Source organism: Equus quagga, unplaced genomic scaffold (assembly GCF_021613505.1).
Source record: "Equus quagga isolate Etosha38 unplaced genomic scaffold, UCLA_HA_Equagga_1.0 73442_RagTag, whole genome shotgun sequence".
Classification (NCBI taxonomy): Eukaryota; Metazoa; Chordata; class Mammalia; order Perissodactyla; family Equidae; genus Equus; species Equus quagga.
Window position 1 is genome coordinate 13,263,105 of NW_025802777.1, and position 27,679 is coordinate 13,290,783.

General features: G+C 38.5%; 1 protein-coding gene across 2 annotated transcripts in view; it reads right to left on the minus strand.

The window, feature by feature from the left end:
* Positions 1–27,679, minus strand: part of LOC124234283 (transcription regulator protein BACH1) — a 47,178-nt gene that overhangs the window by 11,940 nt on the left and 7,559 nt on the right. The window contains exons 2-5 of one of the 2 annotated variants that reach the window (XM_046651550.1): positions 9,585–9,685; positions 8,313–8,606; positions 4,074–5,417; positions 2,242–2,448 (exon numbers count right to left, since the gene is read on the minus strand). In XM_046651550.1, the coding sequence (XP_046507506.1) occupies positions 2,242–2,448; positions 4,074–5,417; positions 8,313–8,546 (1,785 nt within the window). In that variant the 5' untranslated portion in view covers positions 8,547–8,606; positions 9,585–9,685. The remainder of the gene's footprint in view (positions 1–2,241; positions 2,449–4,073; positions 5,418–8,312; positions 8,607–9,584; positions 9,686–27,679) is intronic. The other variant, XM_046651551.1, reaches the window with a different exon arrangement.

Genomic DNA, 27,679 nt, shown 5'->3' on the forward strand with positions numbered 1-27,679 from the left:
AATCCCACTTAATACAATAGGTAAACAGGGTAGTGACCACTCTCATTTTTTATTTCATAAAAACTGCTAGGCAACCAAATATTCCTTTGTATTGGAAATTAACCAATAGTAATCCATTGACCATATGAAAAGAACCTTAATATAAGGAGAGAGGCAATAGAAGGGTGAGGTCCAAACCCAGAGTTTACAGTTTAGGCAGAGACATTAGGAAGGAAGCAATTAAGGAAGAGAAAACTGAAAATCGACAAGTAATAGTATAGCAATAATCATAAGAAGAAAAAGGTAATATTTATTGAGTACTTACTATGCAACAGGCACTTTCCTAAGTTCTTTAGATTTATTAACTCTTTTAAACTTCATAAATGAGTACCTACACTATAAAGTAAACACTAGTAATATCCCATTTTACAGACGAGAAACCTGAGGGACAAAGAAATTATGCAAAGTGCCACAGATAGGAGTCTGATTCAGAATTCCGTACTTTTACCAGTGTGCTTCCCACCTCTCTTTGCTGAAGCTAAGGCAGAGGTGGCAGAAAGCGCAAAGAATGTAGCAGCCCTCTTCATCCTAGGCATCTGAAATCTAGTGAAAACATCAATTGTTCAGCAATCTAATGTCTGATTTCAATCAAAAAATATAAATAAGACCATGAGCCAGGAAACAGAATAGTTCTAAAGAGTAATAGACAGTTTCCAAAACATTTGCTTAGAATTCACGTACAAAATAAAGTTACCAATGAAACAAACTTCATCAATCTAAAAGGTTTGTTTTGTTTTGTTTTCACTTTTGTTTGTTTTTGGGAGAGGAAAAAAGTAGACAAATTCTATTGACAGTTATAAATTATCACTAGCTGAGGGGGAAGACAGAACAATGAGAAGCAGATCTAAGAACTCTCATAGTATAAGTTTATGTAAATTTCAAATAGCTCTATACAACCCAACAGTCCACAAAGCATCTCTGTATTACAGTAGAGAATAATAACTAAAGTTAAAACACTATATACCCTGTCTAAAGGCAGCTGTGTTCAATTCAAAGTTGGACAATAGGAAAGAATACTAGTGCTTATAAGTATGGATTAATACATATCCCAAAAGCACTGCGTAAATATTACTGAATTTGTCATTTTTCTTCTTTCGTCTTGACAACTTTAATCATTCAGCAGTATCACATAGGTTTTTAATATCTCTCATGCCTCCATTTATAAAACATCTGATTTCTCTTTCATCTTTTCAGAGTTATACTTTATCTTTTTTGCATAATTAAGGTATATGCACAATATACAATGAATTTTTATTTTTCTACTTTTTTGAAGGCATATAAAGGTACAGTTTTTTCTTCTAAATTACTGCTGTTTAATTGGCATTCAAAGCTAGAACGGTTATGCCTGAAGACTTGCTACAATCACAATATTAAACTTTGGCCAATAATTAACAAAGACACAAACCGAACATTCAAGGAATGCTTTTACTGCTTCTAGGCACTGTTTCTCTGCTGTCTCTAACTATATTTTTAGCTGTAGCTGGCCTGCACTATCCCAGCTGTCTTTTTTCATACGATGTTTCCTTCCACCAACCACTAGGGGAACAGAGACACAGGGGTGCAAATTAATCCATTTTTCAGTCAATTTGTGTTTTGATGCTGGAATAGAAAATAAGATTCAGTAAAGTAAGCATTATTCTAGCTTAGGGTCTCATTAGACCTTAAAATTCCTATTCATATCATCATATGAATTTTTTTCTTAGATGAAAGATCCAAGTTGGTGTGTTTTGGTATCAACCAAAACAAGTTATTCAGGTCTACAGTTAAATTAAACTAACAACTGGAACATTAGCGTTTATAGACACCAAACACAGCACAAACAGATTAGGTGCTTTATAACTTCTTTAATCTTTACTCAACCACTAAGAATTAGGTAGATAGTAAAATTACCTTTAATTTGTAAATCATTAAAAAAAAAAGGACTCAGAAATAGTTCTCAACTTACATATTATTGCATATCATACTAATATGTAGAATATTTATATAAGTAAAATAGTCTATATAAAAACCCTAATTTTTTTATCGCTTAAGCTTTCTGAAAATGTCATATAATTTATTCTTAAAATGATAATTGGTAAATTTTAAAATTAACATTTGACTGAGCATTAATGTCTGACTTAGGAATTGAAATAGCTATTTCCTCTACAAAAAAGAATGAATAAAGATGGTGGAATCTAAATAACAAGAAACTTGTGTCCTCACCAGCTTCTCAATTTCTGACTCAAGATTCTGTATGCAGTCCAGTTTCCTCTTGCGACAGCGCTGTGCAGCAATTCTGTTTTTACTTCTTCTTCGAATATCGTGGATACAATCCAGTTGTTCTGGAGTCAGCTTGTGCATTTTCAACAAGGATTGAAAATCGTTTCGAGAGAGTGAAATTATTCGTTGTGCATTAAATGGCAGCTTTACCTAGAATGTGAAATAAACATTACAAATTGTTGCCGTATTTTGTAGTTATACTTAAATCTAGGAAAAGGATGATATACATCTATGTTTTCCAGAGAACTTCATTTAGACTTAAAAAAAGACCTCCATTCCCAATTTCTATATAATCCCTTATAATAAAGACTGATAATTTAATTGCTATTCCTAGTCTATTTCACAGAGGGTTCAGAAGACAAATAAATTGAAAAGCAGATTTTTTTCAGCAAATCAAACATATTAACTCAAATATTAATGTATTTTAAATGAAAAAAGAATTTGTGATTTTACTAGGGTATGTTAATACCCCACAGATATCCTTAAGCCTCTTTCCAAAGTGTTTTTAATGTGATTTTACCAAACCAAAAAAAAAAAAATCTATTTTATTCTTTGATTTATAATATTGTGTAGCACTGATTCAATACTGGTATAATTACACTAGTAATTTCTAAAGCATTTCAGAAAATTTATTTTTCTATGAGGAAAAAGGTAGTTTTGTGTAACTCATTTTAAAAGCTACAAATTTCACTTGCCAGTGTAGAAATGGTTAGAAAAATCTTATGAATATTTTAAAGTCATTTTTGACATACTAAATTTAGAAAAAGAAGATAACTTTTTTAAAAATAAAATTGTGAGACAGTTTAATTATATAAACTTTCAAAAATGTAAATGAAACACTGGTCAGTTTCTCTGGCAATCTACTTAGTTTGTTTTTCAAGCTTACAGAAATTAGTTATACAAAATGTTTTAAAACTTCTTAAATGTTTTATTTTTAACATTCTTTTCATAGTTCCAAACACTGGATTTATAATGTCATACAAAAATCTATATATATATATAATTCATGCATATATATTACTTCTTAAATTAGATCACCAAGCACCTCCTTCCAAAGCCAAAGGGAAAAAAAAAACCTCTTTCACTCTTTCAAACCTATGTTATCCAAGAGCTATAGAACCAAAGAACATGATAAAGAACTAATAAGCCCTGGAATTATAGTAATATTTTTTTAAAAGCAGCTATAAATGTCTGTACACAGATTAAGCTTTGTATAATTAATACTATACCAGCTACATGTAACTCATACTAAATTAAGACATTCATTAAATTAATAGCTACTGGAAAATAATGAGAAAATTAATGGCTATGAACAACTAACGTAAAGAAAACTGCATCAGAAGCCACATTCCTACAACTAGTCACTGCTAAGTCATTGCTAAGTGATTAGTCCCAGATCTAGAAATCCTTGTGGCAATGAATAAGAGGGAATGTATGTTGTGTTTTTCCAGGAGTTCCCATGTAATAATCACAGAATCATTATTCTTTTTCCTTTTGGGACATAGCATTTGACTTAAACAGTTAAAGAGCAATGTGTGACTCCACTCCAGAGTTAACATAAATACACCTGGCTTGAAATATATGAACACAGAAGCCCTTCAAAATTCATCACACTCTTGGTATTGGTCATGTCTTATAACTAACTGTGTATGGGTTTCCTTCTCCCTCCCTGAGTCTGCTCATATCCCTAGTGGGGCAACAGGAGCTGACACAGAGTAAATCCCAATTAACGGGGGTAAAACAGTAACTTCACCACACATCCATTTTCCCCTCACCTCACATTCTTGTTCTCTGGCTGAACAGGGTTCACTGTCTCCTTCAGTATCTGTCTCAGAGTCGTCTCCCAAGCTAATCACACAAGCATACGGACAAGGTTCCTGCGGGGGTTCTGAAACATAATCATCGTTTCCAATTTCCAAATTGCTTGAACAGCCTTCGGTACTCAGAGTACTTATGAAAGGGCAGTTGACAGAACTTAACGTTGTGAAAGTCCTCTGACCCGGTTCCGGGCTCTCGCTAATCCTGATACCCAACCAGGGACACTCAGACCTCTTCTGCGAGTAGATCTGTTCTGAACCGTCTTTGGCCATGGCAGGGGATAACTGCATTTGGCAAGGAGAGTCCGTGCTGCAAACGTCACTCCAGAAGCCTTTGGCTAGGTGTTCTGCCACTTCCCGTTCCACACTACTCCGATCGCTAGAGGCAAGGCTACTATCTTCCCTGGGGCCAGAGTCAGATTTCAATTGTAAATCTTGACTTTCCCCAAACGTTTTCTCTTCTTGAACATCTGTACCTGACAAGGGCTTTTCTGTTAACACTGTTGTGTTTTGCATACCAGCAAAATTCAAGTCACCATATTGGTCATATGTTTGTAAAAGAGACAGAGAATAGAGCCCAGGAGGGTCTGTCGAAGCAGTGTGGGGGAAAGGAGTCACCTCTGTTTTGTCTGATGGACACTGAGAAGCCGGATCTTTCTTCTTGGGTTCTTCATGTTCCACTGCTAATTTACTTTCTTCACATTTTAAAATCACCTGCAAATCTGCACAGTCCTGGATTCCCCCTAAACATTCATTTTCAGACGTCTCATTTGGCTGCACAGAAGAAGTGTGAACGTCTTTGATGCTGGTTTCCACAGTACGGACTCTGTCAGTTCCAAATGCTTTTTGGAACTTCCTGTATTTGGGGCATAACGATGGCAAGGCCAGAGCAGCATCCTTTTCTAAGCACATGGATTCCCATGTTTGACTGGCACTGTCTTGTAGAGGAGGTGATACTTTTGCATTTCCTTGATACCTACAGAGTTTAAATTGAGGAGTGTGAACATTTTTATTTTCCAATTCCTCCACTTCATCAATTTCTAAATCCCTCTGGTCCAAAAGTGAAAATTTAAGGTCTGTTTTCTGACAGTGTGACGGGAAGCATTTTTTTCTTGGGCATTCTTGCTGGTCTGCAGTGGAGTCCGAAAACTTAAATTTGAGAAACTGAAAGCAGGATTCCTCAATATCATGGACACCTAAAAATTCCACACACTTGCACACTTCATCCACATTGTCCTTACTTAGAATCAGTTTAGCAGTGTAGGCAAACTGAATTAAAGGTTCAAATCCTTTAACTGTCACCTGTTAATATACAAAATAAAAAACAAAATAAAAACAAACGCATTTCTTAAAAGCTGCCTAGTAGACAAATACAAGAAAGTAGAAGGGGAATAGAGAGATGAATTTGTGATAATTATAAAATAGGTATTTTAATTTGGTAAGAAAAACTATTCTTCTAGGAAACGCGAAGCTAAGGGAGTCTGGAAAAGCATGCTTATTTATCATACCCCATTTATTGGGACCACACCTTCTACTTTATAGATTCCGCTCTTAACGACACATGAATTATGGTTTACTCACATGAGGTAAAGACACAAGCATTACCCCAATTTTTCTACATTAGCTGAAATAAATCATCTACAAAATAAAGCAGGATGGACACAACTGGGAACACATATATAGTCAAGTGCCAGGTGTCTATTGCCAGCCCAGCTCCATGCAGTCATTATATTCCAAACGACTGCAACTGCTATAAACTACAAAGCAAAATTTTAAGGATAAAAAACAATATATCTAAAGCACTTAAAGTAGTCCTGATCCATGCTAAATGCACAGTAAATGGTAACTTATCTTTAGCTCATGCCAAAAATTTCTAACAAAATTTTACAGATTCAGATTTAAAAAGTGATCTAAGCGAAGTTCTAAAAATCATGCCTAGAACCGTTTCAGCAAAGACTCACCGACTCTGGGTAATAAAACCCTTAAGCAGAAACTTGTACTTTTACATTGAACCTGCCTCTGCAAAGTGAGGGGCAAATGGAACCTACTAAGTGCAGAGAGGGCCCCATTCTGGATTAAAAGCACCAAATTAATTTTAAAACACTAAATTTCTAAAACAGTGATCAAGATACCATAATTTTTAGTGATCTTAAAAACCTGCTAACCTGTGAGTAGTTAACTTTTGAATGGCTAAAATAAAAAACAGCACCACCACCAAATAATGGTGAGGATGCGGAGAAACTGAATCACTCATACACTGCTGGTGGGAATGAAAAACGAAACAGCTGGTAGTTTCTTATAAAACTAAACAGGCAGCTACCATATGTCCCAGCAACTGCACTCCTGTTCTTTTATCCCAGAGAAATGAAAACCTACATTCATACAAAAACCTATACACAAATGTTCACAGCAACTTTATTTGTAACAGCCAAAAACTGGAATTAGCCTGACTTCCTTCAGTAGGTGAATAGTTGAATAAAAACTGGTACATCCGTACTATGGAATACTACTCAGCAATAAAAAGGAACAAACTATCAACACACAGAACTTTGATGAACCTCAAGGGAATTATGGTAAGTGGAAAAAAGCCAGTCCCAAAAGGTCACATACTGTGTGATTCCATTTATATAACATTTTTGAAATGGTAAACTTTAGAAAATGAAGACACATTAGTGGTTGCCAGGCGTTAGGGATGGAAGGAGGGGGTAAGGGAGAGAGGAGAGAGGGTGGGAAGGAAGTGGGTGTAATTATAAAGGGGCAACACAAGGGATCCTTGGGTGTTGGAACTGCTCAGTATCTTGGCTGTGGTGGGGGATACATGGACCTACACAGGGGATGAAACTGCACAGTACTTCATACACACAAGTCACTACAAGTAAAACCAGGGAAATCTGAGTAAAATGAGTGGAGTGTATCAATGTCAACATCCTGGTTGTGATATTATCCTATGCTTTTGCAAAACGTTACCACTGGAGGAAACTGGGCAAAGTGTACAACAGACTTCTCTGCATTACTTCTTACAAATCCATGTGAATTTACAATTATCTCAATAAAAATTCCCTTAAAGATTTTTTAAAATAACCACAAAAGGTTTTTAAGACAGTGACTTATATAAAAGATATTTTCAATCTATCACTATTATGAAACACTTCAAAATATTTGAAAACGTATGATTTACACTCAAATTAGCATGAATGAATGAATACACACACATATGCACGCATGCATTCATACACCTTTCCTCCCACACCCATGAATCCAACTCCACTCTACTTGGAAAGTCTTACTAAGTAATTTGAAAATATGAACCTTACTAAGTATGTCTCCATTATGATAGGCATTGCTACTTTTTAAAAACAATGACTAGCATATAGTGGGCCTTTCTTGTCATTTTCTTGCTATTGCATTATTTGCTCTAGCCTCTGCCATAGAAATGACAACCTGTTGATTCTTCAAACTGTGGACACAATTTCATGGAAGAATGCATGGCCAGCAATAAGCTAAACTGTAGACTTTGTACCCATTACAGAGCAGCTCACACAGACCTATCAGACACAAAAAGTTCTACATACTTTCTCCAAATTCCTCTTAACTTCTAATTTGTGCCCCAATGCCACAAGGCTCAACGGCTCTTCTACCTGTAATTACTAACTGAATAAAGCAAGCTGTTCTAATAAGAGTCAGAGTAACCAGCACTCCCAGGCCCAGACAGAGGTCTCTTGGAGGCAGGATGTTAACAAGAACCCAAACATTAGGTGCTTGAGTTTCACAACAGGCTGGTAGGAAAAAGATGTGTAAAAACCAGCTCTATAAATGTGACAGAAAATCATCTTTTTCCTACCAATGCATAGACAAAATCTCAAGAGAGAAGAAAAGGGAGAGAAAGAACATTTATGGAACATGAGGGCATGTCTTAGAAAAATGGATGCTTTACAGAACCCTACACCCAGTCGGTTTCCCACCCCAGGAAAAGGTCTAAAGGGAGAGAATGGCACATAGTGTAGCCTCTCCCAGCATGACCTCTCCAAATGTCTATAATCCGCTGGCTCTGACCTGCTTTGGTCATTTTATGAAAAATAACATAACAGTGGATCAAATTATTCAAGTGCTCAATAAACATTGTTAATTAAGTTATTTAATTAAGTTAAATTAGATTAAAATCAGGGTGGCTTCCAGACACATGGACCTCTCTCTCACCTCTTCTGGTAGAGTAATGTTAAGCTCTGCATCTGCCTGGCCCACGATTCTCGAGTGGAAGTAACTGCTGCATGCCGCCAGCACAGATCGGTGGGCTCGGAACCGCTGGCCCTCCACGAGGACAGTGACATCGCACAGCACATCCTTCTTCCGCTGATCGTTGAGGCTGAGCAAGACGTTGGTGCTGTGCACTGAAGATTCATAGGCAAAACCCGCGTTCTCACTCAGAGACATCCTGCGTAACAGATGGTGTGGGGATGTTCAGTGAAAGCATGCTTCTAATCGTCGTCAAACCTGCAAGGACACAGGCAAGATCTTACTTACATAAAATCTTGTTAAAAATGTTTGAAAAACGACAGTGTCAAATGTAAATTAAATACTCATCACTAACACAAAAATGAAAACAAAAGCTTCTAGAGAACCTAGAACATTTATTCAATTTACCTCATTTAAAACAGGTTCTTGATAGCAGTTTTTCTAACTAATTTTAGGAACAAGGTTCTCGAGGGGAAGGAGGGAAGAATTTTTTGAACCAAGGACTTCATGGCTCTCTGAAAGTGAGACATTTCATACTGAGAAAAATACACTTACAATGAGCAAACAGAGGGGGCCAGGAAATTTCTGGGTGGCATCCCAATCCTGTTGCTCTAAGACCTTAAAGGGCATGCGTGTAGTGTGTGTGCGCATGCGCGTGTCTGTGTTTGTGTGTGTAGCTCACTAGAGGTCACACTTTGGGCTTCCCACCATTCTCCATGCCCCATTCCCCAACATCTGAGACCTGGCAGGAGGGTTTGGTGCTTCCTAACAAGAGACACATTCTACAAATTGTAAAGTTCCTCCAACGTAAAGATGGAAATGACTTCTTTGAGACAAAGACTCGAATTTGTCAGGCCAGATCTTAGCAATGAGTCTTTTTATATAACAAGTCTTACTTTACACTACAAAATGTAGGCAACAAGTGCACCCATTTCATCATTAACAACATGGTTTACCACACATAGAAATTCTTGGTTTTCTCAAAAGGTTAAAACATAAGAGGAAGATTTAAAAACGCATATTTTTAAAAAGACATAATAACGCAGAGTAGCCTCCAAACATTTTTTGATCACATACATCTGTGTTTGTCCATTTATCTCAGACAAGTACTACTATTCTCATATACTACATGTTATAAAACACACAGGCTGAAAGTAAAAGGTTAAAAGAGAAGCTCTAATATTTTCTCTGGAGCCCAGGAGCCCATGGCAAGCACCCCCAAGCTGAGTGGCATACCCAACTATAGTGTGGCCATCACGCTGACAGAGGCCGAGGTGCTCCCCGAGGTGTCATCCCTGTGTCTTTCACGTTTGTTCTTCTGACACCGTACTCACTGCCTGAAACACGAAGGTTCCAAATGTTCACTGACTGAATGAGTGTTATGTTTTCAGATTCACTATCCTTCAAACAAAAATGAAAGAATGAGGACTACTAAAGTTCAGACAGCCCAGGCCCAGCCCATGGGTGAATTCCACCTTAAAGACAGACTGTTTCAGTCACAAACACCTGAAATGCACCTACAAACTCAATTCTACTTAGGTGTTTATTTTTAAAGTCCTCAATATAGCCGAAATGTTAAGTTCCTCCGGAGGAGTCAATGGAAAGGAAATCTCCCATTACGTGGTTCAACTCTACCCAAGGTTAAAGCTCCCGAGCTCTCATTTACTGACTCAGCCCACCACGTAAAATCCCAGCAACTTCCAACTATGCACTGGAACCAACTCGACCTTTGGGTTGTGCCCATACGAGACAGGAGTAAATGCCCTTTAGCAAGAGGTCTTCATATTTCAGTTATCAACACAGGAAATTAGTATTAGGAATAGTAGGAAGGAACCATCATTCAAAGAAATTAAAGTCAGCCCTCCATTATCTGTGGTTCCACACCCACAAATTCAACCAATCTCGGAATGAAAATATTCAGGAAAAAAAATTCCAGAAAGTTCCAAAAAGCAAAACTGGAATTTGCCACGTGTTGAGCACTACGCTGACCCCACGCGAATGAAGTGACGCGCAGGCACACCCTGCCGTAGCCTCCTGCCATTTTGCTGACCCTGTCTCTCTCCAGCACTCACTATTTGAGCACTGTTCACCTCGTCTCGTTCATTCACTACGTGTGTTGTGTACGCTCTTTGCTTCTGTGAAAAAATGGCTCCTAAAAAGCAATGAGGTGGTCAAAGCAATCCCTCAAAGGCTAAGAGGAGGCATAAAACGCTATCTCTTGACTAAGAAATAAAAATCTTAAACCTTTTGAAAAAAGGCATCTCGCTTGCCAAAGCGGGCCATAATATCGGGAAGAACGAATCGAGCATTCACATAATAAAGCAGAAAGAGGCTGAAATTTGTGGAAGCGTTAGTGCTGCTGCTACAATAGCAAAAATGGTCTCTCTGCTTTGTGACGGAGGGCTTGAAAAGACTGAGGCCACGTCACAGAAGCATGCCCCTGCTGATGGCAAAATTATGAGTGAAAAGCACTTAGCCTCCATGAGCACTACTGTGAGGGGGCTGCACAGAGCGGGAGAAAGGAGTGTAAGGCTAGTCAGGGACGGCTGTCCAGCGGTGTAAGGCACCACCGCCTCAAGAACTTAAAGACCACGGGAGAAGCAGCATCAGCGTTCCCAGAAGAGCTCGAGAAACTCATAGAAGAGAAAGGCCTCGTTTACTGAACAGTCTCCAGGCCCTCGGGAACAAACAAAAATTGCCTGCCCGTGTTCCAGCAACACGACATGAGGGCTTGGGTAATGGCCATCCTGTTCTCGGAATGGTCCCACCAGTGCTTCATCCCTGAAGGGAAGGAATACATGAAGCGAACAGGCTGCCATTCAAGGTTCTCCTCTGAACTGACAACACTCTCGGCCATCCCCTATCTCTCTGCTCGTCCGAGGAGAACAAGGAAGTGATGTTCCTGCCTCCTAACACTACATCACTGCTGCAGCCACTTGATCAAGGCACCATCAAGGGCATTAAGACGACTTACACTCGCCTCACCTTCAGGAGGATTCGTGCTGCGCTTGATGCCAGCTCTGACTGCAGCATCATGGATTTATGGAAGAGCTCCACGGCTGCAGATGCAATTGTGCTTATTACACAGGCTGCAGATGCCCTAAAGCCTCAGACAGCCAATGCATGTTGGAAGCCGTTAAGGAGTGAGGTAGTCAATGACTTCAGGGGCTTCCCCACTATTGATGCAGAAGTTGAGAACATCTTGAATGTCGCAAGGGAAGCTGGTCGGGAAGGCCTCTCTGACATAATCAAGGATGACACTGAGGAACGCCAGAAGAGCACAGAGAAACTCTTACCAACAAGGAACTCAAAGACCTGCTGAAATCCTCTACAGATGATGACGACGATGCGGAAGATTTAGAGGAAGCAGAGCCATCAATATGGAGACTTGAAAAGTTTGGAGCAGTTTTTCAGTTGGCTCAAGTGTTAAAGGATACAATCCTCGAGCATGATGCTTTGATGGCATGAAGCCTCCCTGTCACCGAGGGATAACAACATGCCTACAACCACTGCAAGATTTGTTTGATGATGCAAAGAAAAAGAAACAGCTTCCCATGACAATGTCTCTAACTAAAGCATCTGCAGTTGTGAAGCCTTGACCTTCAATGGTTGAAGACCCTCTGACCTCAACCTCCACAGATCCTGATGTTAGTATTATTACGCCTCCTCCAAAGCGTCAATGTCTGCAATCAGAACCTGGCTCTTCCGACGTAGATGGTCTGTCTGACATCCTGACAGAAGGTTCAAGTTAGCCTGACATCTCACCACTTACCTACAGTGCCACATCTCGTTGCCCCATCACGTTGGCACTCTAAGAACCGGACAGCAATCATCATCACCATACGAGGGTTTTCAAGAGAAAGAACCAAGGTTTTGGTGAGTGTCAACACAGTGTGAGAGTGTGAGAGTGTGTGTGTGTGAGTGTGAGTGTGAGAGAGAGTGAGAGAGAGAGAGAATTTATACTATTTAGAATTATATTTTCTATATGTACTTTTATTTTAAACATTCTGTGTTTTATTCTCTGTATTTCTCTTTCAGGTCAATAAAGGAAAACAATCACTAACTGTTGTTGCTGACACATACTATGTAGTCAGGCCTACTACCGTACTGAACAACACAGACTTTTTTTGGTCATTGTTCTCTAAACAATACAGTGTAACAACTATTTACGCAGCATTTACATTGTACTAGGTATTATAAGCAATCTAGAAATGATTTAAAGCATACAGTAGGATGTGCTAGGTTATATGCAAATACTACACCATTTTATACAGGGAACTTGAGCATCCGAGGATTTTGGTATCCACGGGGATCCTGGAACCAATCCCCCACACATACTGAGGGACAACAGTATGTACCTTGCACGTGTGGTACCACACAGACCACTGCCCTCCACTTTCTCTAACACTGTACACCCTCCCAAGTCACACTGGACTCAACAGCTGACCACCTGCCTTACTATGTCCCTGCACCCAAGACCCCAGCCTCCTTATTCTTTCCTGGCCCTCTGCCCTGTAAACCCTTAAAACGATACTCATCTTACTTTTACATCTCCTCATTCTGCTAAACACAGCACAGCCAGGACAAACTGTAAAAGCATGCAGACTGGCATGACTATAAATTAATGGTGTGCAGTCTCAGGGTCTCAGCACCATTTATCAATTATGTTGTATGGCCTTGTATCTCGTCCTCCACAACAGCCTTCCAAGTCACCACTTTTCTCCTCAGTCAGCGTCTCTCCCAGTAGACCACCATAACTGGGATCCAATCGCAGAAAGTATGCCCCTCCCACCACCTCCAAAGGTTCCCTCTCCTGTTGAAACCAATCCATTAATATCTGCTCCTGATCTTATCCCATCCTTGCATCTCTGCAATGTAGCACCTTCTCTTAACACCCTCTCACTTCTGTCCAATCGTTCTCTATATGCTGGCTTCTTCCCATAGGCTTTGTTCATAAATGTTTAAGTCTCTCCAGAAACTGTCCTAAAGATACTAACTATTAACAGCAAACCCTCACTAAGCTCTAACTCTGCCCCAGGCATTGAGCTGAGTACAGACACAGCTCATCTCACTTACTCCTCACAGTGATCCTATGACATGAATGCTCTTAGATCATTCCAACTCTACAGATGAGGGAACTGAGGCACAGTAAGAAATACCTCAGCCAAGTTCAAAAGACCAATAAGACAGAGAAGGGGGATGTGTACCAAGCATTTATCTACCCCTTATTCTGTCCCCAGTCTGTATTTGGTGAATGCACAGAATGGAGACTCACTGCAGTAACGTGGGACCAGGTATTACTAAAAGGTTACGCACGAGAATAAGGAAATGGGCCTCACAGAGGCCAAGAACAAATGAACTGAACCTCAACATCAGAAAGAGGACTCTGGACTCTTCAACACTCGAACCTAAAGGCTCTGTGGATCCCAAGGGGCCTACAGGAAAAACAATTCCCAGGGGCCGCTCCGTGGCCGAGTGGTTAAGTTCGCACGCTCTGCTTCGGCAGTCCGGGTTTCGCTGGTTCCAATCCTGGGCATGGACATGGCACCGCACATTGAGCCACGCTGAGGCAGCATCCCACGTGCCACAACTAGAAGGACCCACAACTAAAAATACACAAAATACACAACTATGTAGGGGGCTTCGGGAGAAAAAGAAAAAATAAAATCTTTAAAAAAACAAAAACAAAAAAACAATTCTGAAACCTTCACTCTAGAGCTGCCGTTAGCCCACATACTCGCCCATGTGGCCTGCTGCCACCAGCTGGCTCACTACTCACCTCAGATTCCAGAGAGAGATTTGTTCTTGGCACAACCTCTCTGTTTAACTAGTTTTGAATGACAGATCACCTCATAGGTTCACAGTCAGCTTACAGATTTGCTATAAGATATAAGACACAGATTTGGGTGATATGTCAACCCCGAGTCCCATCAGCTACAACTGAGAGAAGCTAGAGAATCAGGAAGCAAATCAAACAGGCACCCGAGGACCCCTCTAGAAGGGTCAGTCTCCCTTAAAGTGGACTGAGCACACACGCACCATGACTGATCTTGCTCCCACTAGAAACTTGGGACTCATCCTTGACATCTCCCACATTCAGCCCCTGTATCCAATCTCTTACCGAAAACTGGTACCTCTGCCTCTTAACACTGAGCCCACTTCTTGCCATCTGCACACAATTTTAGTCTGGGCCACCACTGGCTCTTGTCTAGACAAATGCTGTTCAGCCTTTTGCAATGGCTTACAAGCTCACACAAGTAGAAATATTTTCGTTGTTAGCGTTGAGTTGATTCTGACTCCCAGCAACCCTATGGACAGCAGAGCAGGACCCTGCCTTGTCTTTTTGCACCATCCTTTCACTTTCCAGCACTGTATCAGGTAACGCTGCACTGCTACTCCTACGGTTTTCATGGCCAATTTTTCAGCAGTGCGCGGCCAGGTCCTTCTTCCTAGTCTGTCTTAGCCTGGAAGCTCTGCTGAACCTGTCCACCATCGGTGACCCTGCTGGTATTTGAAATACCAGTGGCACAGCTTTCAGCATCACAGCAACGTGCAGCCACCACAGTATGACAACTGACAGACGGTGCTGTGGTTCCCTCACCAGGAAGCAAACCCAGGCTGTGGCAGTGAGAGCACCAAATCTGAACCACTAGACTACCATACAAATACAGTTATATAAAATAAAAATGCAACAAAGTTTCACATATCAACATTTTATCCTTATTAGTGCAAAGTACTCTAATTTCTGCTCTGTTCTATTAAAAAAAAATCCAGTTGTGATCCACTCAATTTCAAAAACCACTAAAGGATCATTATGTTACACACGGAAAACACAAGCCCAGTGGCTAACAGTACAGAGTCTAGAACCATACACTGTCTGGGTTCAAACCCCAGCTCTGCCACTTATTAGCTACATGACCTTGGGCAAGCTGCCTAACTTCACTGGGTCTTGGTTTCCTCACCTGTAAAAGAGTGATAACAATAGCCCCTCACTGGGTTGTCCTGAGGTTTACATGAGACTCGGGTAAAGGGTTTAGCATAGTGTCTGGCCCATAGCAAACAAATAATAAATACTAGTTGCTATTAATGACTTTAATAACAAAAGCCTCATCCCTTTCCAGTCCCTTGATCTCCTCCAGTTTATTCTCCCACATCAGTGATGTCTTTCTCCCTTGCTGAAAACCCTACGATGTCTTCCAAATTTCTAATGATCACTTCTAAATCCTAAACACGTCATCCAGACCTGTGTGGTTGGGAGTTTTCTATCTATTAATTCAACCTATCTCAAGCCTTTGTCTCCCTCGCTTGCTATTCTCCAGCCTCACCATCCTTCTCTCCCGCCCCACAGGCACCAAGCTCCTTCTGACCTTAGGGTCCTTGCACAAGCTGTGCCCACTCCCTGGACTGCTCCTACGCTTTAGCTGACTAACTCCTCACCTTTTAGGTCTCAGCTTAAATGTCAAACCTTGTCTGACTTGTTTCCTGCCATAACTCAAGCATATAACAGAGTACCCAGCCCAATGAAGGCACTTGCTTCTGAATGAATGACTTGGCATTTTTAGTAAAAACCAAATCCAAAACCCAGATTATCTACATCTTTTTCCAAACACAGCACGGTCAGCTATTCAACTATGTATATACGGGAACAATGCCACTGAGCCAAGCACTTATAAAAAAGTCCTTGGATAGTTTTTCCAGAGTCAGGAGGAACGAAAGGGAGCCCCAGCTCTGAGAGCTAGAAACATATCTGCAAGACAACTGGCAACCATAAACACAGCCAACACAATGGACTTGTACGAATGAGGACACCTCAACCGTGGCCTCATTAGCATGGAGCAGTACAGAAGGTTACCCTGAAAATCAATTTTCCTAATTCTGAAAACCATCTAAATGGTCAGTAATCCATTTTTACCCAATAAGGTAACTAAGTAATAACAACCAGATTAAGAATGGCACACATCATTCTAATATGTCAGTCACCTTCTAACACTTCTCAAACCTAAAAAGTAAGATATAACACCCTCAAGGAACTTTTCAGACCTAAAATTCTGTTAATTTATTAACACCAAAGATAGATTCCTATGTTATACCTGAATTTCTCTATATTCTTGGAAATATATACTATTGTTATAATTCAAAATAAAGTCTGCTGACCTTAGCAAATTGCTGATTCATTCAGTAATGCTGATAAAGGATGAACAGGCATTTTTGAAGCTTCCTGCACCCACCTCAATTTGGAAATAACTTCTGCTCTCTGCTCAATATACACAATTTAAGATTTAATAAAGTTACCACTTGATGTTTTTTGCTTTCAACATGATAAAATAAAACAAGATGCTGTGGCTTTATCACATTTAATAACTTTAAGGATAATTCACTTTTAAAAACCTAAGGTGAATATCTGATCATGGAGCCAGGGCTACAATGCTTCCTGACAGAAATTCAGAAGATAACTGTGTATGAGGATGAAGTTCCACGTGTGAAAAAGAGCTGGAATTTTATTTACCTCAAATCTCATAGGACTTTGTTGTTTTTTAATTCTCAATGTAGAAGGGCATACAAAATAATCTAACATCAAGGATTCATATAAAAGAAAAAGACTATCATTCAAACATTCTTTTTCTTCATGGAGCAATGATGTATATTCTTTCTACAAGTGCTCAACTGTGCCATACAATAGACTAGGTGTCATGAAAACACAAAAGACAGTCCCTACATTCAAGAAGAACATAACCTAGATATGTTCAAAATGACAATGATGCCTTAGGGTGAAAGAGATGACAATGATCATTATAACCAATTTACACAAGAATGTGGACATTTCTAAAGCTATTTATTTGCAGTAAGTCTTCAAACAACTACTTTCTGGTCAATTCTCATCTAACCATAATATGCAATTAGTGAGAACATTTATTTCCAAAATAGTCCTGCTGGCCAAGGGTTTGTGTGTAGCTGGGCATAAGTGATTAGTGACCTTGGGCATCAGAAATGGTGCAAGAGGCAACTGTCTTGGCCTTTATATAAAAGCAGTGCCCTTGATGTGCAAGCCGGTCGAATTCCTTAGAACCTGCCTTCCCCTTCTTTCTAGTGGTCATTTGGAATTTTCACCTTTTCCTCCCTACTGCTTCTGCCTACCACCCCTCCACTGCCCTGCCAATTACTTTTGCCTCACTCAATTTCAGGGCAGGGTCTTCAACGGCTCAGAAGACAGGCAAATTCCTCTTACCACGCCATCCTTCGTGGCTCCCCCCTCAGCTTAAAAAATGGGCAAAAGATCTGAACAGACATTTTTCCAAAGAAGATATACAGATGGCCAACAGGCACATGAAAAGCTGTTCAACTTCATTAATTATTAGGAAAATGCAAATCAAAACTGCAATGAGATACCACCTCAAACCATTCAGAACGGCTATAATTAATAAGAAAAGAGGGGCCGGCCCCGTGGCCGAGTGGTTAAGTTCGCATACTCCGTTTCAGCGTCCCAGGGTTTCGCTGGTTTGGATCCTGGGGGCAGACATGGCACTGCTCGTCAGGCCACGCTGAGGCGGTGTCCCACATGCCACAACTAGAGGGACCCACAACTAAAATATACAACTATGTACTGGGAGGGTTTGGGGAGAAAAAACAGAAAAAAAAAAAGATTGGCAACAGTTGTTAGCTCAGGTGCCAATCTTAAAAAAAAAAAACAAGAGAAGAAATAAGTGTTGAAGACAATGCGGAGAAAAGGGAACTCTCATACACTGCTGGTGGGAATGTAAACTGGTGCAGGCACTATGGAAAACAATATGGAGATTCCTCAAAAACTTAAGAATAGATCTACCATATGATCCAGCTATTCCACTGCTGGGTATTTGTCCAAAGAATATGAACACACAAATGTGTAAAGATACATGCACCCCTATGTTCACTGCAGTATTATTCACAATAGCCAAGACTTGGAAACAACCTAAGTGCCCATCAGCGAACAAATGGATAAAGAAGATATGGTATATATACACACTGGAAAACTACTCAGCTATAAAAAAAAAAAAAAAAGATGAAATCTTGCCATTTGTAACAACATGGATGGACCTTGAGGGCATTACGCTAAGCAATATGAGTCAGACAGAGAAAGTCAAATACCATATGATTTCACTCATAAGTAAAAGATAAAAACATGACCACCAAACAAACACATAGAGACAGAGATTAGAAGGGTGGTTACCAGCTGGGGGTGGGAGGCCGGGCAAAAATGGTGTCAGGTCACATGTATGGTGATGGATAGTAATTAGTCTTTGGGTGGTGAACATGATGTAGTCTACACAGAAATTGAAATATAATGATGTACACCTTAAATTTATATAATGTTATAAACCAATGCTATTTCAATTAAAAAAAAATTAAAAATACCCTAAGCCAGTTCCTATTACAATATACCCAAGATACCCAGAGTTTGAGTGTTGTAAATTTAGATGAACCTTATTTTCTATTTTTCAACTGTATGACAAAGACCCAACAGTACCACGTCTGTATACCTTTAGTTGTTTGTCTTTCTTTTAACAGCACATAAACACAAAAATTTTTTTTAATTTAAAATAGAGATGCCCACAGGAAAGAATCTTTTTAAAAACATGGCTTTTCTTATTACTATTCCCAATTTTGAAAGAACCTTAATGTCAAAAGTCTGTGGGAATTGAAATCAAAGATGACAATTTAAGTCAGCATTCTTCCCAATGTTCTAAGACCTGACTCACCTGCCAGGACAAACAGCTCAGTGACCAAGATTTGCTATTTTCTTTAACATTTTGCAAGTGCTAAACATGCTTGTTTAACATTGTATCTGATAATCACATTTTCTAAATCCATTTCTCTCAGTCTTACGTAAAAACCTTAAGTATGATTGGTTAAGGTACACGGATGAATATATCAAAAAAAAGGTGAATGAAAATGGAAAACAAAACAAAAGTTTGAATTAAAGTAAGGAGCAGAAGGGCTTACAGCACCATCCAAAATGATGACACTGTTTTTTAAGGACTTTTATAATGAAATACGGGAAAATGACCCGGCAATTTATGTTAAAACTACGTAACTAAAGATGCCATAGCTTTTTTAAAATGGGGAGGAGGGCAAGTGATCACTACAATTTTTGCAGCTCATGATTATTACAACATTATGCAAGGTTCCATACAAGGAAAATTGGATTTTTTTCCATTTATTTTTCCTAATATTAAAAATTATATATTTAAATCATGGATCTTTTGTTATATTTACTTGGTCTAATCACATACCTGAAATTATGAAGCTAAAGTTACACTTAGAGGGAGAAGTCGGAATGGTGAGAGAAGTTTGAAGAATTTGTTTACAAGATTCACCTACTAAGAGATCAGAAACAAGAGGTCTTTTACTTCCCAAGTCAACAAATTCAACTTGACAATTCTGGGTAATAAGCTTAAAATAGCTTGGAAGGGAATAGAAGAAGAAAGAAGAGAAGGAACATAGGAAAACCAAGCTCCAGAACCAAAATAAGAATAACAGATTCAACTGTTACACCTTCTTACTACAAAGAATTTAAGACACAATGAAGTCTTTTATTTGCTTAACATATTTGGCAGCTATTTGATCCTTAATGGGATCATTTTATCTCAATGGAATATCTGACTACATTATGAAAATATGAACCAGCAACTAGGATTGACCCATGCCAATAAAAATAATTTACTAAATGCATTTTTGATCATGCACTTGTCAGTCACTATTTTATTTATCAACTGTGAGGTATGATTTACGTAGAACAAACTGCACTATTTCAAGTGCACAATTCAATGAGTTTTGACACTTGTAAATGAGCATGAACCCACTACCACAATCAACATAGGGAAATTTCCATCACTGCTCAAAATTCCACATGCCCCTTTGAGGTCTCTCCTTCCTTCCCTGTTCCCCTGGCTCCAGGTAACCAAAGATTTGCTTTATGTTAACGTAGATTAGCGTGCATTTTCTTTAATTTTCATATAAGTGGAATGACACATTATGTACTCTAGCTTCAGGTTTCTTTCACTCAGCTTAATGACAATCATAGTGCGTACATCAGATGTTTGGTTTTTTAGTTGCTGAATAATGTTCCATTATATGGAATCACCATCTGTCTATCCATTTAATTGTTGATGGACTATTGTAAGAAAGATGGGCAACTGCATTGTTTCCAGTTTGGGATTATTGTAATAAAGCTTCAGTGAACATCTGTGTGGATATATACTTCATTTCTCTTGGGTAAACAAATACCTACGAGTGGAAGAGCTGAGTGATCCGATAGGTTTATGTGCAACTTCTTAGAAATTGCTACAGTTTTCCAAAGCAATTGCATCATTTTACACTGGTACCAGCAGGGTATGACAATTCCAGGTGCTCCACTCTCACCAACCCTTGGGATTACTGTCAGTCTTTTTAATCTGAGCTACCCTAATAAATGTACAGTGGGATCTCACTGTGGTTTTAATTTGCATTTCCTGATGGCTAATGATGTTGAACATCTTTATATGTGCTTATTGGCCACTTGTATATCTTCTTTTGTACATGTCTGTTCAATTCTTCTGCCCATTTTTAACTGGGCTGCTTTCTTATTATTGACGTCTAAGAGCCAGTAGAATTTTGATTAGGATTACAATGAATATATCAATTTGGGGAGAATCAACATCTAACAAATTGAGTGTTCTGATGCATGAACATGGCATATCTCCCTGTTTACGTAGGTCTTCTTTAATTTCTCTCTGCATTATTCTCAAGTTTTTAGTAAAGAGGTCTTAAATATTTTCTTTTAAATTTATGTCTAAGTATTTTTTTGTAGTTGCTATAAATGGGCTTATTTGTTAAATTTCATTTTCTGGTTTTCTGCTGCTACCCTGTAAACACAAAATTGATTTTGTTAATATTTACCTTGAATTCTACAATCTTACTTAATTCACTTACTAGTTCTGATAGTTGCTTTGTAGATTCCTTAGGATTTTCTATGTACACAATCATGTCATCTGCAAATAGAGACAGTTTTACTCTTTCCCACCTTTATGCTTATTTCTTTCTTCCCTTATTGCAACAACTGAATAGTGAGAGTGGTGAGAGAGAGCATCCTTATCTTTTTCCCTTATAAGGAAGATGGTCAATATTTCACCTTTAAATATGATGTTAAGTGTAGGTTTTCTAAGATGAGCAACCGATGGGCAGAAAGGGAAGTACAGTAGTTATTATCCCAGTTAACTTAGGGCTCCCATAAGAAACTCAGAGGGAAAAAAAAATGCAGAGTGAAAATTCCCTCAGAGTGAAATTCTCAAACTCACTCAGCCTTCTTCAAGGGTACTCTCATTCCTACACCACTTTCTAAGTATTCACCCCAGACATCCCTAAGATCCCACAGTCAGGGGTGGAGATGAGAAGGACAGAGAGAGTGGTGATCAGGGAGCACACCTACGACTAAAAGACTCTCAGAACCTCACAAACATAGCAGCTGGCTGCTCTAGAGAGCACTAGGGGTGGAGAGTACAGAATCGTGTTTTATAGCTTGATGACAACCCTGGCAGTTGAACAATTTTTTAACAATTTCCCCCCTTTTTTTTTGGTAAAGTAGAGACAAAAGTAGTACTTTGTGTGGATCAAATGAAATGATATACATAATGTTCTTAGGACAGTGCCTGGTACCTAATAAGGACCAAAAATGGTTAGCCATTATTTGAATTTGATGCTAGACATGTTTTTTGAGGGGCACAGGGCGACACTGAAACTAGCAAAAGAGGTGCAATAGTACACACTTAGCTTTCCAGGCCCAATATTGACAGAGGTATAACATGAGCACTGTTAACTGGTTTTCAACTTTCAGAATAGACAAATAATAGGAGATTTAATTATGGTTTTAGAACAGAACGTAAATATTATTAACCTTGACAAAACAGAAGTAAAACTGCCAGGCTAGGAGATGAAATCAGAAGTGAAAGAAAAAGGATTTCCATATGACTTACAATGTGCAGAGTCTAAATATACTGCCTTAATGAGACCAAATGTTAAAAAAAAAAAAAAAAAATTTGCAGTTTTAGAGGTGATCAAGAACAGAAATGGAAGAATATAATTATAAATATACGTGAGGGGATTGTAGAAGCAAACAAAATCAACATCCATGGTAACAGGAAGTCAACAGATAACATCCTAGGTTAAACTGAGGGATAAACATCTTAGAGACACAGAGGTAACCACCAATGAAATTAAATAGTAGAAATAGGTAAAGATAATATTCATTATCTATGAAGCAGAATTAGGGGGTGGGTGGGGCGCAATAGATGAGGTTGCTCTATGATAAATCTCCGCTTTCTTTAAAACCAACATGTATTACTTCGACTAAAAATGTAAACTTAAAAGAAGTTTAAACAGATAGCAAATGAAAATATAGTAAAATTCAGTTAAGTCTAAATTGTTGATGACTTGGTTGTGAGTCTTAACACAACTTTCTAAAGATTCTTCAAATAGAAAACGAACTTGATGAAGAGAAAGATCAACCATTAACTAAACTCTTCAATTACTCTGACAAAACTTGGACATGGGGATTTTGACAAAACTTGGAGATGAAGAGGGTAGAATAAGTATAGTAAAATTTCTTCTGTTTCAGAACAACGCTCTATATACTGTTTAATATTTTATATTGACAGTGATACCAATTCAAACAGATTCTTTAAAAAGTTAGGGGTATCTTCTAGAGAAACGAACCGCTGAACTGTCAAACCACTAGAGCACTGGTTCTCTGACTTACAAAATCTGAGGAAATCTATTGTACTTTCACCAAGAAAACCACTCACCAAATAAAATTTTGCACTCACTTTTAGCAGAAGTGATGAACTAAACCATGAGCTAATTCTTTGAGAAGACCAGTAAAATTGATAAACTTCTGTAAAGTCTCTCCAAGAAAAATGAGAAAAAAATGAATATACAGTATTCCTTTTATCATACAAAACATATTATAATGGCTCTTCTCTTAAAATTTCTTGATCCTCCTCATGCTCTTCTGTCTACAGTAAAATTCTCTGCTCCCTTTTACAGTATAACTCCCAAAAAGAGCCATTTAAATTGACACCACCTCCACTTTCCTCTCCTCTCAATTTCCTTTTGAGCCCTCTAAAATCAGGCCTTCTTGAGGATCAATGGCCTCCACATTGCCAAATGTCAAAATTTCAGTCTGTTTACACAGCATCTCAGCAACTTTCAACAGGCTGATCATTCGTTCCCTGAAACCCTTTCTTCCCTTGGCTTCCAGGATACCACAATCCTCTGATTTTCCACCTTACTGGCAGCCACTTGCGAATTTTCTTCGGTGATCCCCTCTTCCAAATATCTAAATGCTGAAGAGCCCGGGGCTTAGTCCTCAGATCTCTCTTCTTTGCACACATTCTGGAGGTGAACTCATCAAGACTCATAGTGAGAGCAGGATCACTCATGGACTTGCTGTACGCTCATCGTTGTATTTGGTCTAATCTCAACTACTCTCCTGAACTTTATACTCATGTGTCCAACTGCACACTCAAATTACTACTTGTATGTCTAACAGCCGCCTCACATTTAACATGTCCAGAAAGCTTGGTTCCCCCACCTCTAGTTAGGATATAAATCAAAATATTAACAATGGTTATATCTAGGTAATTTTTGTTTCTGCATTCAAAGTCTTAACCATAAACACGTATTACTTTATAATCAGAAAAATGTTAAAACAGACAACTATAAACAAAAAAGCGTGCCTTCATTAAAAAAGCAGTTCATATTTATTTTGATTGTCTTGAAGCCTTGCAAGGAATGTCAATTACTCCCCCCCGCCCCCCCCCCCTTTATAAGGAATACTTCCTCCAGTCATCAGCGGGTATTGGTTTGTCACTATGTGGAAAATTCATAGGCAACTCTAAAACATAGCCTCCACTGATATCTTCACAGCCAAATGAAAGGATAAATTAAATCGAATAGAAACCTAAAATAAAATGATGATCTGATGTGGAAAAAGAGAACCTTGTTACAGGAAAACAAGGGGGAAAGACCCATCCAGGCAGGTCTAGCCAGTCAAACAAGGGCAAAAGTGCATCCATTAAGACTTAAGTAGGTCGTTCCTGCCCTACTGTTCTCACAAAGCTGTTTGAAAAGGATAAAGTGCTGAGGAAATACACAGAATTAAGAAATGCAAAAGGAATCAATTTTAGGTTATTTTTACACTACCATCAGAATAATACTGGAAAGAACAGGAGTACTAGAATATACTTAAGGCTTTGCTGATATTACCAACTATGTGATCTTCTATAAGATACGTGACTTCATGCTTCAGCTTCCCCATAAGGAACTTACTTACTCCAAGGATTGAATGGTTTGGTGCATTTAATAGCACAGGGCTTGGCACAAGATCATTAATATTTTATCATTATTATTATTATATCTGCCATTATTATGCAAGTGACCAATAGAAAACTGCATTCTAAAAGATTCTACAAACTCAAGAATTAAGCTACAAAATGCAGATACCCAAACCTTTAAGGATAAAAATTCAATAAGCCTAATAAAGACCTCAACAAGGTAAAAAGAAAATATTAAAACTTTACAAGTCTGTTCAAGGTAATTGCTAACTTCACAGAACTAAAGCATTTCTAATTAAAAGAGCACATTCATCCAGTATGACCCATTTCCCCACTTCTGTTACAGATGAATAACTGAAGCCCAGAGAGCGTCAGTAACTTAAGGGTTGAAAAGGTCTTCTACTCCCAGCTCCAAATACTACATTTAAATTCATGTTACATGACCTAAGTGTAGCGTGTGTGTGTGTGTGTGTGTGTGTGTGTGTGTGTGTGTGTGTGTGTGAGAAGACGGATGGAAGAACCAGGAATAGAGGGAAATGTCTTAGGATTCTGTGTGTGTGATGAGAATAATGTTAGACAAACAGATTTACAGGGCACTTAAGGAACAACACATTTTTCCTTATTACTCAATATTTGGTTAACTAATTTCTGATTAACACTTCTTGGATTGCGTACCAATCTCATATTAAAAGGAATGTGACACTAAACTATGATGAACTTAAATCAAAGTCTACAGCTATATCCAACTACGTATGGAAAACTCAAGGACAGAATGCTGGAGATATTTCACTAAAAGTTACTTTCAATACAGAGTATTAAGTGTCCACAACGTACATTCATAATGAAATAAAGAGTCCCCAAATGTCATTTTGTTTTCAAACTGTAAAGATTATAACCATGATCCAAATTATTTATTTCAGATTGCCTAGAGAAAGGAGAAACCCTAAAACTAGACCAAGGTCAGAATGACTTTTTGTAGGTCTAAGAGTTGACACATAGTACCCAAAGTAATTGAAAAAACAAGACAGAACGTGAACAAAAGTACTCTTCAAATTCCCAAGCATTCCTTAAACACCATTTCACTCCAACTCATAATAAATGAGTCAAAAAAAAAGATTAAGAGTAAAAAAAAAAGTTAAGTAACAATTTTAATTAAATAAGGCAGGAGTTGCAGTGGAGAAACTGTATGAATCAGATTTGAAACTTTTTAATTTAAGTAGAGGTACTACATTGAAATGCTTTATTTCAAAATAAACTAATCCACTAATCCCTGACAGCCACCACAGTGCCATGGTATCTCAATATACACAGCGAAAACTAGATGTTTAAATCCATTTCTTGTTATTTATGTTATCTTGGGAGTCAAAATTACTCTCTCTAAAATGGGGATTTCCAACCTGTAGATGTTTCACCTGAGCCCTCAATAGATACTTTCTCTAACACATTCTAATCACGAGATTTAGTCAAATAAGTAATCACTTCAGGCCTGTAAAAAAACCAAAATATTTCTCAGTTCAAATATTATTTGAAGAATACCTGAGTAGGTAAATACTATTGCTTTTCATCTGGGACAAAAATTATTTTGGCAGTATTATAAGTCTTTCTAAATTCTACCCAAAAAAGTAGTATCATTTCAGAAGCCTACCCTAACCATTTATCACAGCCTACTAGCTATCCTCAAATAGAAAAAACTATTAGCAATTAATTTCTGTTTTGTGAATTTACAACACTCAGTGTTTATGTATTTACATTATTTGTTTGCCTTTCACATAATATACAAAGTACCAAAACCTGGGATTGAAAAGGAACAAGAATAAAATATAAAAGTCCTTTGACCACATCAAAGTGCTCTAAAAAGTTTGAGTGCTACAAGAATGCTGTACAAACTTAAAGTCTGAACAGAATGGCAAATAAGCTAACCACAAGACAGCTTTCCCTCCTAGGAGGGGAATGAGTGGAGAGAGAGGGAGCAACGTTCCTGTTTGTATCCCTGATTGAAGAGTTTGGTTCCAAAGAATCCTGGCCCACCCAGTCAATGAATCAACCATTCTTACTCAAGCCAGGCTGGCCTCACCACTCAGTGAGAGCCCCAGATATCACAGGTGTGCAGATTAAGAGGGAGAGGTCCTCTTGGTACAGATACGATCAAAAGCCACAAGATATAACTATATATTTTTCTTTCCCTGCAAGTATTAATAGAATGACAGAGAACTTTAGAACTTTTGAGTACTAAAGAAATACATTCCTTTGATATGTAATTTTTTGGTAGAATGGGCATTTTCAATTTTTAAATAATTTTTAAATAAAATATTTATTTGATCTGTTTGTAAAAGTAATACTTGATCACAGTAGGAAATAAGATGAAACAAAAGGAAAACATGTCACCTAAAATTCCAAATCCAGAGACAACTACATTTTCTTTTTCTACTCAGAAGTATGTGTCTTTGTGTAGCAGTGGTAAAAGTAGTAGGCAAGAATAACACTGTTGACTCCCCAGTATCATTCATCCCCTCATTTTCTAATCAAACCCAGACTGTGCTCACAAATCTATTCTCTGTGTAAGGCCACATGTCTCTGGGGAAGCAGACCCCAGTCCCAACCCAAGATGAATTACAGTCCACTTAAGCCAATCACAGGGGTCCAGTTTCCCTTGACATTGACTGATTTAGGCGTGGGCTTGTGTTCAATGTTGGCCCATGAAAAGAAAGGAGAGGGACGGCGTGGCATCTACTGAGTCTTTTGGGAAAGGTTTTTCTCACTGATAAAGAGACATCCCAGGAAAAAATAAGTCTCTCTTCTTCCAAGAAACATAGTCATATCTACTTGTGACACTTGAACTTGTGGCAGCCATCTTGCAACCATAATAGGAACTAACCAAGGATAAAATAAAGATGAGCCTGCATCTTCAACCTTTTCCCACTGACCTTATTCTTAAATACACACATACAAATATACAACCTTCCTAACCCTACCTACCCCTACTGAAAT